The 17,889-nt window shown below is 35.9% G+C and overlaps 1 protein-coding gene and 1 long non-coding RNA gene across 4 annotated transcripts in view; one reads left to right on the top strand and one right to left on the bottom strand.

The window, feature by feature from the left end:
• GABRG2 (gamma-aminobutyric acid type A receptor subunit gamma2) overlaps window positions 1–17,030 on the top strand; it is a 105,176-nt gene extending 88,146 nt beyond the window's left edge. Inside the window, exons 8-10 of one of the 2 annotated variants that reach the window (XM_082724352.1) lie at window positions 11,433–11,638; window positions 13,683–13,706; window positions 15,044–17,030. In XM_082724352.1, the coding sequence (XP_082580478.1) occupies window positions 11,433–11,638; window positions 13,683–13,706; window positions 15,044–15,319 (506 nt within the window). In that variant the 3' untranslated portion in view covers window positions 15,320–17,030. The remainder of the gene's footprint in view (window positions 1–11,432; window positions 11,639–13,682; window positions 13,707–15,043) is intronic. The other variant, XM_082724353.1, reaches the window with a different exon arrangement.
• Window positions 559–15,200, bottom strand: LOC309861448. 2 transcript variants are annotated; one of them, XR_014309946.1, is made up of 3 exons: window positions 15,104–15,200; window positions 12,323–12,444; window positions 559–3,049 (listed from the first exon to the last, which is right to left on the bottom strand). It is a non-coding gene; the product is annotated as an uncharacterized lncRNA (long non-coding RNA). The 2 variants fall into 2 exon arrangements; XR_014309947.1 differs by lacking the exon at window positions 12,323–12,444 and having other exon boundaries at window positions 15,104–15,189.
• Window positions 17,031–17,889: the final 859 nt, after the last annotated feature.

The following is a 17,889-nucleotide window of genomic DNA, read 5'->3' as shown; positions in this document are numbered from 1 at the left end:
TAAAAACAAAGCTGTTGAAAGATGAATTATATAATCACAGTCCTCTTTTATCAGCTATGTGAAAACTAGAACCACATCTCTTGCTCACTCTTTGGCTAGTGAGTAAATATAATTGCAGTAGTGAAGAGCTCAGGTTTTGAAAACCAATAAATCTGGATTTCATCCTCCATGTATAGTATGGCCTTGGGGGAAATGCTCTTTAATGTATGTAAATCATATTTTCCTCAAATGTGAAACATATCATTTTCTGTAAAATGCTTTATGAGTTAAGTATAGAAAATCCTTAAGAAAAAAGATATTCCATGCAACATGCACAAAACATAGTAAAGCATTAGAAATGTTAGCAACTGCAGTTGACCCTTGAAATATGTGGCTTAGGGGCTCTAACTCCACCTGAGCAGTCAAAAATCCACATATAACTTTGAACTCCCCCAAACTAATAGCTACTGTTGACCAGAAACCTTACTAGTAACATATATATTGTATGTCACATGTATTATATACTGTATTCTTACAATAAAGTAAGGTAGAGAAAAGCAAATGTTATTAAAAAACTCATAAGGAAGAGAAAATACATTTATTGTACTGTGCTTTATTTATTGAAAAATTTTGCATATAAGTGGACCCATGTAATTCAAACCCATGTAGTTCAAGGGTCAACTATATATCATTTTCTGACAAAATGCTTTGAACCAGATTATTAAAACTGAGGGCAAAAGAGATTGCTGGGAATAAGGCATCATTTGCATGTTTGTCCTCTTCCAAACCTAATTTAGTCTCCCATCTGTTTCAAAATAATTTTGTTTGGATTTTTCTGTTATTTGCAGTACATTGTTATAAGTCCTATTCAACAATTAGAATATCTAGTTTAATGCTACCAGCTGAAACAAACCCAAAGTATGTCGAGCCTATTACTTTAGGACAATTGTCACTGTGAGTAGAATGTATTGCATTATAAGCTTATATGTCTGTCTCTCACATCATAATGTAGATTTTTTTTTTCATTCCCAGTATAATGCCTGGCACATAGCTGGTACCTCATTGATTATTCAAGTAATGTATGCTCTTATGAATGGGTGCAACAAATGCATTAATACATTCCAATCTACCCATACCAAAAATATTTTAAGGAAAAGATTTTCAAATCAGTCTTTTCTCTTGAAGTCCAGAATTCTGCTGGTCAAAACCCCTCTTAAGGCTACTTTGGTAATTCATTTCAACCAGTCATTAAGCGAGGGCACTGCAAGAGACCTCTGTAGGAGAGAGGATCAAGGTGAGTGAGCTAGCGAATGAGGAATGAGGGAGAGGCCCCTGAACAAGTAACAGGTAGGTGCTCCTGTTTGTTGATCTTTTACTATACGTCACACATGTTTAATATATCTATTCTTCACAACTACATATAGAAGTCGTAGTGATAATAAAAAATATTACCACATTCTTTTTGTAGGGCTAAGGAAGCAGAGGTGGTACAAGGTTAAATGACATTCTCAAGGTCACACTCCCAACGGGTAGTCCATCTACACCTTGGTTAATGAGGCCTAGATTTGCTGTGTGTGTGAGCCCTTGTTGAAGGCCAGTTGTGGGGAAAGGTAGGCAGCTGAGATTGCTTCTCTGTGTTAACTATGCTGTCTCCCTTCTCTAGATCAGTGTGTCTTAAATTCAACTGCACATTTATATGGCTGCCTCAGTCCAATCCCAGAAGATGTTTATTTAAATTTTGAGAGCTTGGCTTGCATATCAGGTTTAAAAAAGAAAAAAAAGAAATCCCCAGATGATTCTAATGTGTGATCACATTACCTTTTCCAGTGTTTACAATCGAGAGTTAATCCAGATGACCCTACACACCTGTGGACCTAAAGTTTCTTGTCACAGAATAAAGCCAAGTTTTGGATGAGTGAGATAAATATACCTATATGGCTCAGACTCTGCTTTCTGAGCTCAGACCACAAGAGCATGGGAAGAAGTCATCGTGGGGCTTCTAACTCTTGAATGTAGTTTGGTACACAGGTGGTAGCTGGTAAGCCTTAATCATGGTTCAGTGTTGATGTATGAAACAATAAAAACACCAGTCGGTATTTTTCACCTGAGTAATCAGAGTAAAAGCTAGCATGCCTGCAAGCTTACTTGATGCTAAGACTGGAGGAATTGATAAAAGCTATGCATATTTTTCATTTACCCAGGTAAGTCTAATTCTTTCCTTAGCAAAACTGGACTTAAAAACCACCCCCAGCTATCATGTTGTTGGTGGGTGGATCAGTTACAACTATCACTCGTCTGCCACCCACTTTTCACTCCCTGTGGCTCCAACCAGAAACCTGAAAATACCATGAAGCGGTTTTTCATGAGTCTTCTTTTACACGACTGTGATGAACTTCCATCATCCAACTTGCTAGATAAATGTTTAAGTTACATGTTAGATTTTCTTAAGTAAACTTGTCTATGGTATCTACTGTAAATGATGACATTTTCACTCCTCCATAGGTAAAGGGTGACTTGAGGCCTGAATGTGGAGTGAAGGCCAAGGGGCCAGTTTAGTTTTTAAATTCTCCCCACAAAATATTATCAAGTATAATTACAAATAGTTAATAACTTCTCCAGGAATTATTGCATGGACAACTTGAGTGAAGTTTTTTTAGTTTGAGAAACAGACTCTTCTTCTCTAAATATCTTACATTTGTTGATATTTTACTAGGAAATGACACTTAATGAAAATTACATAATTTAATCTTCATAAGAACATGCTGAGGTATTCCCCTCCCCATGCCACTCCCAGTTTGTAGATGAGAAACTTGACCATTGCTAAGATTCTACAATGACAATATGGAAGACCCACACTCCGTTATTATCCTGAATCAGGAAAATACACTAGCTTCCAAGTGGCTGGTGGGTGCTTCATGCAGCATATTATGTACATATTCATAGAGAGGGAATATAACAGTGTGGGTCAGAGTGTAGTGTTTAAGTCAGACTTTGTAGGCTTGTATCTCATCTTTTTCACTTTCTATCTTGGACAGATTCCTTATTCTTTCTGTGTTCAAGTTTTTTTCACCTGAAAAAAAAGGATAACAGTGATTACCCTCATTGTGAGGACTCTGTGGGATAACATATAAAGTACTTGAGGCAGTACCTGGTCAAAAAAAGAGATCCATAAATGTTAGCTCTTGTTACATACAGTTAAAACTCTCTCCCACAAGTCACCAATATGGATTCCTATTTTCAGATGCAGGAGGAGTCTCTTTGACCTATCATATATACACTATTCATTGATTGCTTCATTTCTGCATTCGAAACGGTATTTGTGGAGTCCCAGCACTATATTTATCTATGAAGTCACAAAGGATACTAAGATAGAGGTCTTTCCTGTTGTCACAGTTTACAGATTAGAGAGATGAGCTCTTCCCTAATAATAATATAGGAAGAAGGCTATGATTATAATTTACAGCTGCAATTTCCTTGATCCTCCCTCTCCTCAATGAAAGGCTACTTTTTTCTGTGAAGTCATTTCAACCAACACCAATCTTTCCTCTCTTGGGAGTTTCATAACAGAAAAAACACTGAGGAAACTTGATAATAAACTAAGATACAACGACCCAAAAAGCCAGATGGTTCTTGGAGCTTATTTATTCTGTAACTGGAAGTTTGTACCCTTCACCTATTTTGCCTCTACCCTTAACTGTCTCCCCTCAGGCAAACACTAGTTAGTTCTCATGAGTCTGTTTCTATTTTTATTGGTTGCTCATTTGCACATTTTATTTTTTAGATGCATTTGTCTTTGATCTGTTTTACTTAGCAGAATGCCCTCTAGGGCCATCTATGTTGTCACAAAAGGCAAGATTTTTATTTTTTTTCTTATGGTTAAGAAATAGTCCATTATGTGTATGTGTGTGTGTGTGTGTGTGTGTGTGTGTGTGTGTTTGTACACCATATTTATCCATTCATCTATCAGTGGACATATGGGTTCCTTCCATAACTTGGCTATTCTGAATGTTTAACCATAGGGGTGCATATCACTTTTGAATTAGTGTTCTCATTTTCTTCAGGTAAATACTCAGAAGTGAAATGATCATATAGTATTTGTATTTTTAAAAAATATTTTATTTATTTATTTGACAGAGAGAGAGAGATCACAAGCAGGCAGAGAAGCAGGCAGAGAGAGAGGGGAAACAGGTTCCCTGCTGAGCAGAGAGCCCAATGTCGGGGCTCCATCCCAGGACCCTGAGATTGTGACCTGAGCTGAAGGCAGAGGCTTAAGCTACTGAGCCACCCAGGCACCACCAGTATTTGTATTTTTTTAAAGATTTTTTTTATTGATTTATTTGACAGACAGTGATCACAAGTAGGCAGAGAGGCAGGCAGAAAGAGAGAGGGGGAAACAGGCTCTCTGCTCAGCAGAGCAGTGCTCGATGCAGGGCTCAATCCCAGGACCCCGAGATCATGATCTGTTAAGGCAGAGGCTTAACAAACTGAGCCACCCAGGCTCCCCTGTATTTTTTGTTTCTTGAAGAACCTCCATACTGTTTTCCGGAGTGCCTACATCCATTTACATTTTTAACAACAGTGTACCAGAGCTCCCTTATCTCCACATCCTTGCCACAACTGTAATTTCTCATCTTTTTGATACTAGCCATTCTGATAGGTGTGAGGTAATATCTTACTATTGTTTTGACTTGCATTTCCCTAATTATGAGTGATGCTGAGCATCTTTCCATGAGTCTCTTGGCTATTTTTGTGAGTCTTCTTTGGAAAAATGTCTATTCAGGTGTTCTGCCTATTTTTAGTTGAGTTATTTATTTTGGTGTTGAGTTGTAGGAGTTCTTTATCTATTTTGGATAGTAACCCCTATCAGATAAGTCATTTGCAAATATCCCATTCAGTAGGTTGTTTTTTTTGTTGTTGGTAGTGATCTTCTTTGCTATACAAAGCTCTTTAGTTTGATATAGTACCAATTACTTATTTTTGCTTATGTTTTCCTTGTCTGGAAAGACATATTCAGAAAAAATATTGCAAAGGCCAAGGTCCATGAGTTTACTAGCTGTATTTACTTTTAGGAGTTTTATAGTTTCAGGTCTTAAATATAGGTCTCTAATACATTTTGACTTTATTTTTGTATATGATGTAAGAAAGAGATCCGGTTGCATTCTTCCACATGTAGTTGTCTAGTTTTTCCAACATCCATTTACTGAAGAGACTGTCTTTTTCCCATTGCATATTCTTGCCTCTTTTCTTATAGATTAATTTACCATAAAAGCATGGATTTATTTTGGGTTTTTTAAATTCTGATCCATTGATTTATGTATCTATTTTAATGCCAGTACCATACCGTTTTGGTTACTATAGCTTTCTGGTAAAGTTTCAAATCTGGGACTGTGATACCTCCAGCTTTGTCCTAAGATTGCTTTGGCAATTAAGGGTCTTTTATGGATCCATACAAATTTTAGGATTTCAATAAATGCTATTGGTATTTTGATAGAGACTGTACCGAATTTATAGATTGTTTTGGATAATATGGATATTTTAACAATATTCTTCCAAATCATGTTCATGGAATATATTTCTTTTTTTTTTTAATTTTTTATTTTTTATAAACATATATTTTTATCCCCAGGGGTACAGGTCTCATGGAATATATTTCAATTTATTTGTGTTGTCTTCCATTTCTTGCTGTTTTCAGAGTATAGGTCTTTTACTTCCTTGGATAAATTTTGTGCTAAGTATTTTATTCTTTTTGATGAAATTGGAGATAGGATTGTTTTCTTAATCTCTTTTTCTGCTATTTCATTGTTAATGCATAGAAACACAACAAATTTCTGTATATTAATTTTGCACCCTACAATTTCACTGAATTCATTTATTCATTCCAATAGTTTTTTGGTGGAGTCTTAGGCTTTTTATATATTAATATCAAATCATCTGCAAATAGCATTTTTACCTATTGCTTACCAGTTTGGATGTCATTTATTTCTTGTGTAATTGCTGCAGCTAAGACCTTTGATACTATGTTGAACAAAGATGGTAAGAGTGGACATCCTTGTCTTGTTCTTGATCTGAGAGGAAAAGCTTTTAGCTTTTCACCACTGAGTATGATGTTGGCTGTGGGTTTTTCAAAAATGGCCTTTATTTTGTTAAGGTACGTTCCTTCCATACCTACTTTGTTGAGAGCTTATATCATGAACGGATTTTGAATTCTGTCTAATGCCTTTCGGCATCTATAGAGATGTTCATATGAATTTTATCTTTCATTTTGTTAATGTATCACACTGATTGATTTACACATATTGAACCATCCTTGCATCCCTGGAATAAAGCTCACTTAATAGTGTTGAATGATCCTTTTAATTGTTGAACTCAGTTTGCTAATATTTTGTTGAGAATTTTTACATCTATATTCATCAGAGACATTGGTCTACAATACTGTGTCCCTCTCTTTGTAGTATCTTTTTCTGGCTTTGGTATGAGGGTAATGCTGACCTCATAAAATGAATTTGGAAGTATTCCTTTCTCTTCCATTATCTGAATAGTTTGAGAAAGATAGGTATTAACTCTTCTTTCAGTGTTTGGTAGAATTCATCTATGAAATTCATCTGGTCTTGGACTTTTGTTTGTTGTTAGATTTTTGAATACCACTTCAATTTTATTACTAGTAATTGGTCTGCTCAGTTTTTAATTTCTTCTTGATTCAGTCTTTGATCATGTATATTTCTAGGAATTTATCCATTTCTTCTAGGTTGTCCAATTTGTTGGCATATAATTTTTTATATTGTTACATAATTTTTATATTGTTATTTTTTATATTTGTCTTGTCACTTACAACTTTTTTCATTTCTGATTTTGAATCCTTTTTTCTATTTTTCCAGATTTTATTTATTTATTTGAGAGAGAGAGTGAGAGACCACAAGTAGGCAGAGCAGAAGGCAGAGGGAGAAGGAGAGGGAGAAGCAGGCTCTCTCTTTGCTGAGCAGGGATCCCAAAGCAGGTCCCTGGGATCATGACCTGAGCCAAAGGCAGCCGCTTAACCAACTGAGCCACCCAGGCACCCCCGCACACACACTTTATTTTTTTCCTGATTAGTCTTACCAAAGATTTATTAATTTTATTTTAAAAGAATAAGCTTTTAGTTTAATCTTTTCTTTTTTAGTCTATATCATTGATTTCCAATCTGATCTTTATTATTCCTTCCTTCTACTAACCTTAGGCTTTGTTCTTTTTTAGTTCCTTGAGGTGTAAGGTTAGATTTAAGGTTATTAGGTTTGAGATTTTTGTTTGTTTGTTTCTTAAGGTGGACCTATATTGTTATAAACTTCCTGTATCCCAAAGATTCCAAACCATAGTATTTCTAGTTTCTTTTGTCTCCACATTTTTTATTAAAAAAGATTTTATTTATTAGAGAGAGAGAAAAAATGAGGTGGGAGGAGGGAGAAGCAGACTCCCCACTGAGCGGGGAGCCCAATAAATTACTCAGTCCCAGGACCCTGAGATCATGATGTAAGCTGAAGACAGACACTTAAATGACATAGCCATCCAGGCACCCCACCAGGTATTTTTTATTTGCTCCTTGATTTTTTCCTTGACCCATTTGTTCTTAGTAGTATGCCTTTTAGACTTCATATCTGTTTCTTCTAGTTTTTTTTTTTTTTTCCTAGTAATTGATTCCTAGTTTCATACTGTTGTGACTGGAAATGATGATTTCTGTCTTGTTAAATTTATTGAGACTTCTTTTGTGCCCTAACATGTGCTCTATCTCAGAGAATGTTCCATATGCACTTGAAAAAGGATGTGTATTCTTCTAGTTTTAAATGGAATTTTCTGTATATATCTTTTAACTCCATCTGTTCTAATACGTCATTTAAAGCCACTGTTTCTCTACTGATTTTCTGTCTGGATATTTTATTCATTGATGTAAATGAGCTGATAAAATCCCCTACTATTATTGTATTACTGACAATTTCTCCCTTTTTGTTTGTTAATATTTGCTTTATTTGTTTAGGTGCTCCTGTGTTGGGTGTAGAGATATTTACAAATGTTATGTCTTCTTGTTGCAGTGGTCTTTTTATCATTATATAATGCCCTTCTTTGTCTCTTGTTACAGTTTTTGTTTTAAAGTCTATTTCGTCTGATAAAGATATTGCTACCACAGCTTTTTTTCTTACTTTCATTTGCATGGAATATATTTTTTCCATCCCTTTACTTTCAGTCTGTATGTGTCTTTAGATCTCAAGTATTCTCTTGTAGGATAGCATATAGATGTGTCTTATTTTTTTTATTCTATTCACTTTGTCTTTTAATTGAAGCATTTATTCCATTTATAAAGTAATTATCAGTAGATACGTACTTATTGCCATTTTTTAAAATTGTTCTCTGGTTGTTTTATAGTTCTTCTTCCTACATTCTTTTGCTCTCTTTGCTTATAGTTTGAGGACTCTCTTTAGTGTCATGCTTCAATTACTCTCACTTTATTTTGGGCGAGGTAATGTAATGGAAGTTTTTGGTTTGCGTTTACTAGGTTGTTCATATAGAACATTCTAAGTATGTAGCAGTCTAGATTAAGTTGATGGTTGCTTAAGTTCAAACACAGTCTAAAAGCACTACATTTTTACTCTCCTTTCCATGTTTATGTATATGATGTCATATTTTAATCTTTTTTATTTTATGTATTCCTTGACTAATTTCTGTGGATATAATCAACTATACTATTTTTGCATTTTGCGCTTCATACTAACTAAATAAGTGATTAATTTGTCAACATTAATGTATGTTTACTTTTACCATTATTTTTTTCCTGCCATAATTTTCTCATTTCTAGTTATGACCTTTTATTTTATACTTAAAGAAGTCTCTTTCACATTTCACATTTCTTGTAAGGCCAGTTTAATGGTGATGAACTCCTGTAACTTTTGTTTGTCTGGGAAAGCTTTTCTCTTCCAATTCTGAATGATAGCCTTGCCAGGTGAAGTATTTTTCCTTGTAGGTTTTTCGTTTCAGCAGCCAATCCCTTCTGGCCTGCAAACTCTCTGCTACAAAAGAAAAAAAAAAAAAAATCAGCTGATAGGCTTAGAGGCTTTTCCCTTTTATGTAATTGTTGGCTCCACTCCTGCTGCTTTTAAGATTATTTATTTATTTTTAAATATTTCCATTTTAATTATGTGTCTTAGGGTAGCCCTCCTTGGGTTTAACTTGTTAGGGGCTTCCTGACCTGGAAGTCTGTTTCCTTTCTCAGATTCGGGACATTTTCAACTGTCATTTCTTCAGGTAAGTTTCTGCCCTCTTCTTTCTCTCTTCTCCTTCTGGAGAAGAAAATATGAATGTGAGTATGCTTGATGTGGTCTCAGAGATCCCTTAACTTATTCTCATTTTTTAAATTTCTTTTTCTTTTTGCTGTTCAGCATACGTGTTCTCCATTACCCTATCTTCCAGTTCAGTTATCCGTTCTGCATCCTCTAATCTTCTGTTGATTTCCTCTAGTGTAGTTTTAATTTCAGTTTTTGTATTTTGGTTCTGACTAGTTCTTTATTATATTTTCTGTTTCTTTGTTCTGAGTTCATTCACTTACCTCTCAAGTTCTGTGAGTATCTTTCTGACCAGCACTTTTAACTCTTCGTCAGTTTGCTTATCTCCATTTTGTTAGTTCTTTTTCTGTGGTTTTGTCTTGTTTGTTTGTGGGAACCTACTCTTATGTCTCCTTATTTTGTCTCTGTGTTTTTATTTATCAAGTGGATCAACTACATCTCCTGATCTTGAAAGTAGTGGGCTTAAGTTGAAGGCTTCCTGTGGTGCCCTATAGAACAATCCACTCCTGGTCACCAGAACCAGGTGTTCTAGGAATGTCCCCGTGTACACCCTCCTGTTGTGGCTGTGACTGCTGTGGGCACAGTGGTGGGTGGGGTCTGCCCCTAGTGCAGTTAGCTGAGAGGCTTGATTATAGCACCTCTGGGTATGCTGATGTGTGTGGGGTTAGCTCCCCAGTCCTTGTGGCAGGGTTTGCTTTGGAGGGACACTGATTCCAGCAAAGGCCACCTGCCAGGTATTGTGGGAGCAGTAGTCTCTTTGAGCGGTTGCTGTTCCCAACAGAGGTAACCTGGCCAGTTATGGCAAGACAGGAGTCCTTCAGAGGGGGCTGGGTAGGCCAGAGTATGTAAGATGGATTTGTTGAAGAGTGATAGGTGAGGCAAGTACTGCTAGCAAGTGGAGAGTTTCAGAACTGGCTTTTGCAAGCATATAGCCATCTAGGCTGAAATAGGGTAAGAAAAAGGGTGCCCTTCAGCACTTCTGTTCCTTGAGAAAGCTTTTGCAGATTCTTGCCCCTCATGTTCAAAAATCAGTCAACAAATCTCCTTGTATAACCCAGGCACTTACCAAACTGGTTCTTCTGTGCAGGCATACACAGTGAGTAATATAGCATGCTGGCTCTTCAATTAAAAGTGGAGACTTGGTTTCCTATGACCTTCTGGCTCTCCTGGAGTTAGGTCCTGCTAATTTTTAAAGCCAGACATTATGGGAGCTCATCTCAGTGCAGGCAACCAGGGATGGGGGTGCCCAGCCCGTTGTGCCTCCATGCTTGTCCTATCCCTCCCACTTCTGGGTAGTCACAGCAGTACTTTGGTTCCTAACCATGCCTCTTCCCTCCTACCCTTCTTGATGTGGCTTTCTTTTTATGATGTTACTTGTTACAGAAGATATGTTCTGCCAATCTTCAGGTCATTTTCAGAGTGAGTTGCAATATATGTAGTTGTTACACCTCAGTATAGCTGTGGGAGTGGTGAGCTCAGGATCCTTCTACAACACCATCTTCTCTCTTTCTATAATAATCTTCAAAAAGTTCATTAATCAGAACATGTCACTTAGCTCATCTCCTCTATTTAATCCCTTAACGGATTCTCCTTTTACTTTAAAGTGTAAACTCCTTTGCATGCTCTGCATGATATAACTTCTGTTATCTCAGCATCACCTTGATACCCTGGTCTATCCCCAGATGCTAGGTATTCCAATTTTTTTAAAGAAGATAATGTGTCCCTTCCTCAGTGTCTTCTGTTATATACTCTGGAATTAGAAGTTGGTGTCTTCTAACTTTTAAACTTCTTAAATATCACCTCCTCAAAGATGTCTTCCCTCAGTATTCTAGTTAGGTTTCACTGTCCCTGCTGTTCTCCATCACATAAACCATAATTTGTGATTATACTTTTCTTTGCTCACTTGATTTATAGTGTTCTCTATCACTAAAATATAAGGTACGTAATGTCAGAGATAGTTGATAGTAACTGATAGTTGGTAAGCAGGCAATAAATATTTGTGGACAGAGTGAATGGATTACAGTTATGTCTCCTTCTTCATTACAGAGGTTGCTTATCAGAAGTCACAAAATAAAGTTGGTCTCAGTAGTGATTCAGTTACCCAACTTGATGAGGTCACACGATCTGTTTTACTGTACCTTTTTTCAGGTATCACCACTGTCCTGACAATGACCACCCTCAGCACTATTGCCCGGAAGTCACTCCCCAAGGTCTCCTATGTTACAGCAATGGATCTCTTTGTGTCTGTTTGCTTCATCTTCGTCTTCTCTGCTTTGGTGGAATACGGCACCCTGCATTATTTTGTCAGCAACCGGAAACCAAGCAAGGATAAAGACAAAAAGAAGAAAAACCCTGTATGTATCATTTCTCATTGGGATCACTGAAATTTTTATGTAAAAGGGCTCCTGGTTTTGTTTTGTTTGGTCTTAGCCTGTCTGCAGGCTAAAGCTCAGCACTTTGGGCTCCCAAATGAAAACAATGTATGAGTTTGGCCAGGCCATAAGAATTAATTTTGGTCATTTTTTACTTGTAAGAGGGCTGATTCACTAAGGCAGACTCTTACTCTCTTTATTTCATAGGGGTTACAAACACTGTCGAGACATGCATTTATTTTCTAGTTGCTGTTATTTTAGGTTTCATTGATTGTCCTCTTTCTGCTCCTTACTGTAACATTCTTAAATCATTGATGTTTTAAATTAACATTTTCATTCAAGGCTTTCCATTAGGAAGCCACAATGTTCTTGAAGTTTCAAAAGATCACCACACTTTTGCAAGTAATTGTGTGTGTGTGTGTGTGTGTGTGTGTGTGTGTGTGTGTTTTACCACCAGAGGACTAAGACTGGTTTCATACTCAAAATGTATTATTTTGTTTTTAAATGAAATGGATCATCTATTGTTTGGGCAAGTTACTTAGCTTCCTTATGTCTTTATGTTCTCCTATATAAGACTAGTATTATAAAAAATACATACCTTAAAGGACTGCTGTGGTAATGAAGGTAAAAAGCATTACCTGGTACCTTACAAATGAAAGTCCTTACCATTAATAGTGATGATGATGGTTGATGTTCATAATTTATACAGTTACCAACTTGGATTGATTTCTGTGATTTGGGAAAAGGTAAGATGACTTCATCTTGCCACCAAACTTCAAGTAGAGATGCTAAGACACAAATATACAGGCCTCATGCAATTATCCTTTAAAATGGATGTTGAAGAGAACAAGAAGCTACCCACTTACACACATGTGTGTAGTGGCTCTCTGGCTTCTAGGAAGCTCCATAGAAGTTAATATCCATTCCTTTCTAACTGAGGGGCAAAGGAAGTCACCCTAGCTTCCTGAATTTATAGACCTTCCCGGTCTGTCATAAAGGCCATGAGGTCCTTGATAGTGGCTAGCTCTCTGACCCACCAATTTTGGCAAGGACTATATTTTAATGAGGAAATACAGATGATTCTAGGTTGTATCCTGATGGATCTCCAAGAACCCTGGTGAAATTCTACAAATGGCATACATTTATCTGAATGTAAGAATCTGTAACAGGTAAAGAAAAAAAGCATTAATTTTGATGATTAATACAAAAAGAAATGCTTATCCTTAATTTCCCAAATATTCATTATGCTTTATGCAGTCCTTTCCTTCCCTGTCTTGTTTGCCTCTCTATCTTTGCATTTTTTCTATCCTTATTTTATTTTCCTTATTGTGTTTTTAAAAAATTATTATTTCTCCCCATCCTTCACTTTCCATCACATTTTTCCCCAAAAAAGAGGGTTCTGTGACACTCAGCATTATTACATGCCAGTATTAACAAGAATGTGAGGGTGAGCTCATAAACAAAAGTCCTTTGAAAAAAACCCTTATGCCCTAATAGCTATATCATTGCAGAAGGGATTAAAGAAACTGAAAAAAATCAAATTACCTGAAAATTTTTTGGATTTTCCTCTTGTAAGCCAATTAGATGATTTACCACAACTAGAAAGAGCTTAAGCTATAAATGAAAAGCTTAAATTTCATTTTTCCATTATATATACCCATTGGTTCATTGTGTTAACACTTACCTAGTAAAGCTTCCTTGATGTTAATTAGAAAATAAAATCAAAGTGCTTTCATACAGGGAAGTCAGGCGATGGAAAGAAGCTTCCTCACAAATGGACAACACTGGCTTTTGCATTTAGAGAATTGTGGGTTAATTTATTGAAATCTCCAAATTCCATTTTCCAACTTTAGGCACGTACTTTGTTCCAAGCCCAGAATTGTCCTTATGTGTTTATAATTTCAGTTCATTTTACTATGTTTTTAAACTGTGTTTTTAATTTATCTTATTTTGTCTTTTTCTTTTCTTTTTTTCTTCTTTTAATTAAAAAAAAATGCAATTCTCTTTTCTGTCTACAAACCCAAAGCTTCTTCGGATGTTTTCCTTCAAGGTATAATGTTTTTGGAATGAAAATTCACTGCATGCAACTGCTGAATTTAATTATTAACGCTTACATGGTGTTTCGATTTTTTTTGTTGTTATTTTTTAGTGAGTAGATATTTAAGCATTCTATGAGAGGTAAGATGAAGAAAGTTCTATAGATTTCTAGAGTTGAGTCATCAACCCTACACTGATTCTCAGAGGTTCGATCTTATAAAGCTATAAGCTCTAGGACACGTCGTTAGGAATAAAGTCTTCTTTAAACATCAAAGTCAAAACTTATCCTCCCTTCTCAGATAAAATTCACTGACTGCACCTATCATATATACCATAAATGCTCTTAAAATGTAATTTGGTAAATTCTAATGCAAAACGGGATTGTTTTTTGATAAGTAGCTTTAATAATCTCCATTGTTCTGAATTCTGAACCTATCAATTCTATAAAAGTAATATTCTCTTTGAAATGCTTTAAGTTAAAATACCCATCCCTCCCTCCTAGGGTAATCCAGGGGCCTTTTGGCTCTATCACGCAATAATGCATTGATATTTCTTTTTCCAGTTGAATTGGGATAACTTACTCAGAGACACTAGGGTTCATATTTATAATATCCTAAAATTAACTCTTCCAAATTAAATTAATCATTGATATTTATAGTACTTTAATAATTAATGTGGCAACAAAAATTAAATTATCATTCAATTAATTGGTATTTGTTTCTTCTCACATAGTAAAAATGTGGTAGCATTTTTTTCTGAATAAACATTGCTGACATTCTGAAGCTTCTAGCTGATGAATGATAGACAAAACATAAGCCATACTATTCGTGGTATAAACTCAGAAAACTCCTATATTTATATATATTTTAACATTTTCTTTTAATAGCATTTAGTGCATTTGCTCAGTGTAATGGGGTTTACTATTTGCCTATAGGTAAGCATGACACAAAATTTGAGTTCAAAATTGATGCATTTTATTTCTCTGTTCTACTCACATGCAACACCATTAAATGCCTTCATGTAACCAACCTCACATCTAATATTTACTAGACTAAGATTCCATGTAGTTGTTTGATTTAAATCTTTAAACTTTGAGTTCTTTTGGTCTTCAATCTTCTTGCTATAGCTATTAGCTTATGGTATTATTTTCAGCTGCACCGCTTAAGCTCAAAATTTGAAATCTGCAAATGTGCTATCCTTCTAAGTTCAATTTTACCATTGTAGATCACGATTTCATAGCAATTCCTGAGTACTCATTTTCAGATTCATCATTCACCTTGGTGACATTATGGAGACCTAATCTAGGATTTATCAAGTATAACTAACTCTTATTCCCGACCCTTGTCTCAGGCACCTACCATTGATATCCGTCCAAGATCAGCAACCATTCAAATGAACAATGCCACTCACCTTCAAGAGAGAGATGAAGAATATGGGTATGAGTGTCTGGATGGCAAGGACTGTGCCAGTTTCTTCTGCTGTTTTGAAGATTGCCGAACAGGAGCTTGGAGACACGGGAGGATACACATTCGTATCGCCAAAATGGACTCATATGCACGGATCTTCTTCCCCACTGCCTTCTGCTTATTCAATCTGGTTTATTGGGTTTCCTACCTTTACCTGTGAAAGAGGTATGGGTTTTATTGATGTGGGTCTTATTCACTAAATCTCATGGAGAGAAGATGTCCTTTCTAAGTCCACTTAAAGAATCCCCTGTGTGGTTTATGATAATTTGAATTTGTTTCTTTGTTCTAACCTGCTAAACTGTGTTGATGTCATATTGTTTGCGCCCAACTCTCCTGTGGTAAGTGTAATTTGAACTTTAATGTTTGCTGTGTTTCAAACCTGCAAGGCAAAGTGAAATTAGAGCAAGAACACTGAAACCCAACAAGATATTTTTCAGCTACAATGATTGAAATCATGGAAGCCATGACTACTTGCAGTGGTGGTGTCCTTAATCAATTCAAGATACAATTAAACACAAAAGGTCCAAAACTGTACCCTATGTTCATTTGGGGGCAGGTTGTAGTAAATTTGGTCCCAGTAGGATATCTCCCTCATTGGAGAAAAATCACAAGTCACTTTAAATATGAGTCTAGACTAGAAATCTATTACACCTCTATCTCAAGATAGGAAGAAAATTTCCTCCACCTCACATGTACAATGATGTAAATATTTCAGTAACGTAGACTGCTTCAAGTTTAATGCATGCATCTCTTTAGAGCCAAAATAAATGGAATGAAGTTAACATCATAAAGCATTGTCTTTTATTCTGTGTCTTTGGGCTATAAAAGAATCATGAATGTAATTACAAGGGTTCGGGTTTGGAATTGGAGGGAGGAATTTTCTCTATCTTCTCCCTCATGCATGAAGATGCGAAGAGCTTATTTTTTTCCATGTAGGACATATTAAAACACTTTAAGTAAAATATAGACTGAATAATTGACATTTGCCACCTCTAACTACGCCCAATTTCATAGAGTACAAAGTAATTGTATGTGCTTGCAGCTATTTTTTCTTCCTTTTAGGATGACTGATAGATTATAACGGAATTTATTCTCCATCTCAAGATCTGCTTCTAGTGATTGTGAGTGCCTTGTGGGCAGAATCCTTGTCATTTCCTCTTTGGATCCTCAGCACCTTATATAGTGCCTGGCACGTAGTTGGTGCTCAACAGATATGGTTTGAAGCGAACTGGCTTCATATGCTTCTGTGAATCTCTTTGAGCCAGCAAGAACCAGTGATTCATCTTTTCACATAGGCATTGTCAAATGTTATCTGGTCTTGTGAAAATTAACAGAAGGATCCAAAGATCTCGGCCTAAAATAAATTTATGATAATTAACAAAAATAACCAAAGTCCATACTTCTTTTAAAACAACACTGAAGTTCTATGTTTATGCACAGAAATGGGCCTACTAAGGCATTATTTAGGGTTTATATATATTTTTCCAGGTTTGGAGACAGACCCATCCACAATTCCACTTGGAGACATGATAGGCAAGAGCAGGATTCCTACCTGACTAGTGTTCAGAATGTTTGTATTCTACGCTCTGTTAAAAGAGTACTGAAGATTAATTTTTAAAAATTGAAAGAATAAGCAACTTACATGGAGGTTGATCCTATGACTGTGGCCTCATTCAACTATGTGATAATCACATGAAGTGGTTGTCCCAGACTTCCAACACGATGAGTTGAGCTCCACCTCCATGTACTCATCCTGAATCTTGATTTTTTCTAAAACAGCACCCTTCGTCGGTTCTTTCTTATGGCAATCATTTCCCTAAGTTAGAACTCAATCACGGCCAGTATTAACTAGATAGGTAATCTAAAAAGAGTAGAAAAGAAAGAGTGGCTTTGTTATAAAACTATGTAAGGTCCTCATTGAGTCATCTGGATGAATCTTGAAACACATCTAGCTGCCAATTTTACAAACCTTTGATATATCAGTGCTCTAGTATATAACCTCAAACACATGTAAATAGGATTAATTTTTTCATGTTTTGAATTGTTAACATTTAATGTTGACTCTGGGAGAGTTGTTGGCAAATTTTCAATGGTAAGAAACACATTACTGTCAACTTGAAATGTATTCTGTAATGGGGACACTCAAAAAAAGCTAGCTTTCCAATGTGTGCATAGTACTGGCAATATGAATATATATTATATGTAATCTAATTCTTGATTATTAGCTGCTCCCCATCTATGTATTTGAAAAACCTTTTCACAAAGGGAATTACCTAATATGTGGACTTTTACAATAAAAATGCTGCATTCTATTTGATGGTGGCATGTCAGTGGTCTGGCTGGACTTGTTTGTTGTAAAGATTGTGACGACTCTTTCTTGTAGCATTCCTCAGTGCTGCCCTCCCTTTATGTGAGCTTTATTTGTAAGCAGTATGATTGTATTATGCAGTCCTCACTTCGAAGAAATTAAGAAATATATTTGGGGTATGGAATGGAAATGGAAGGAAGAAATGTCACCAAGTAAGTAAAGCTCAAACCCCAAAATTTGTAGGCATGGACATTAGTGTCAGAAATAATGGGGACTCCAACTCTACCATTTACCTGTTGTTTGACTATTGTCAATTCATCCTTTATAAGCCTCCATTTTACCAGCTAAAAGGTATAATTATGCCACCCCATGTAGTGGCACTCAGCAAGTGGTCAGAAATGTCTTCCTCACTTCTAGTGATA

This window comes from Mustela nivalis (genome assembly GCF_964662115.1).
Source record: "Mustela nivalis genome assembly, chromosome: 3".
In the NCBI taxonomy this organism is placed as follows: Eukaryota; Metazoa; Chordata; class Mammalia; order Carnivora; family Mustelidae; genus Mustela; species Mustela nivalis.
The sequence above is the reverse complement of the archived record's forward strand: the minus strand, read 5'-3'. Positions and strand labels throughout refer to the sequence as shown.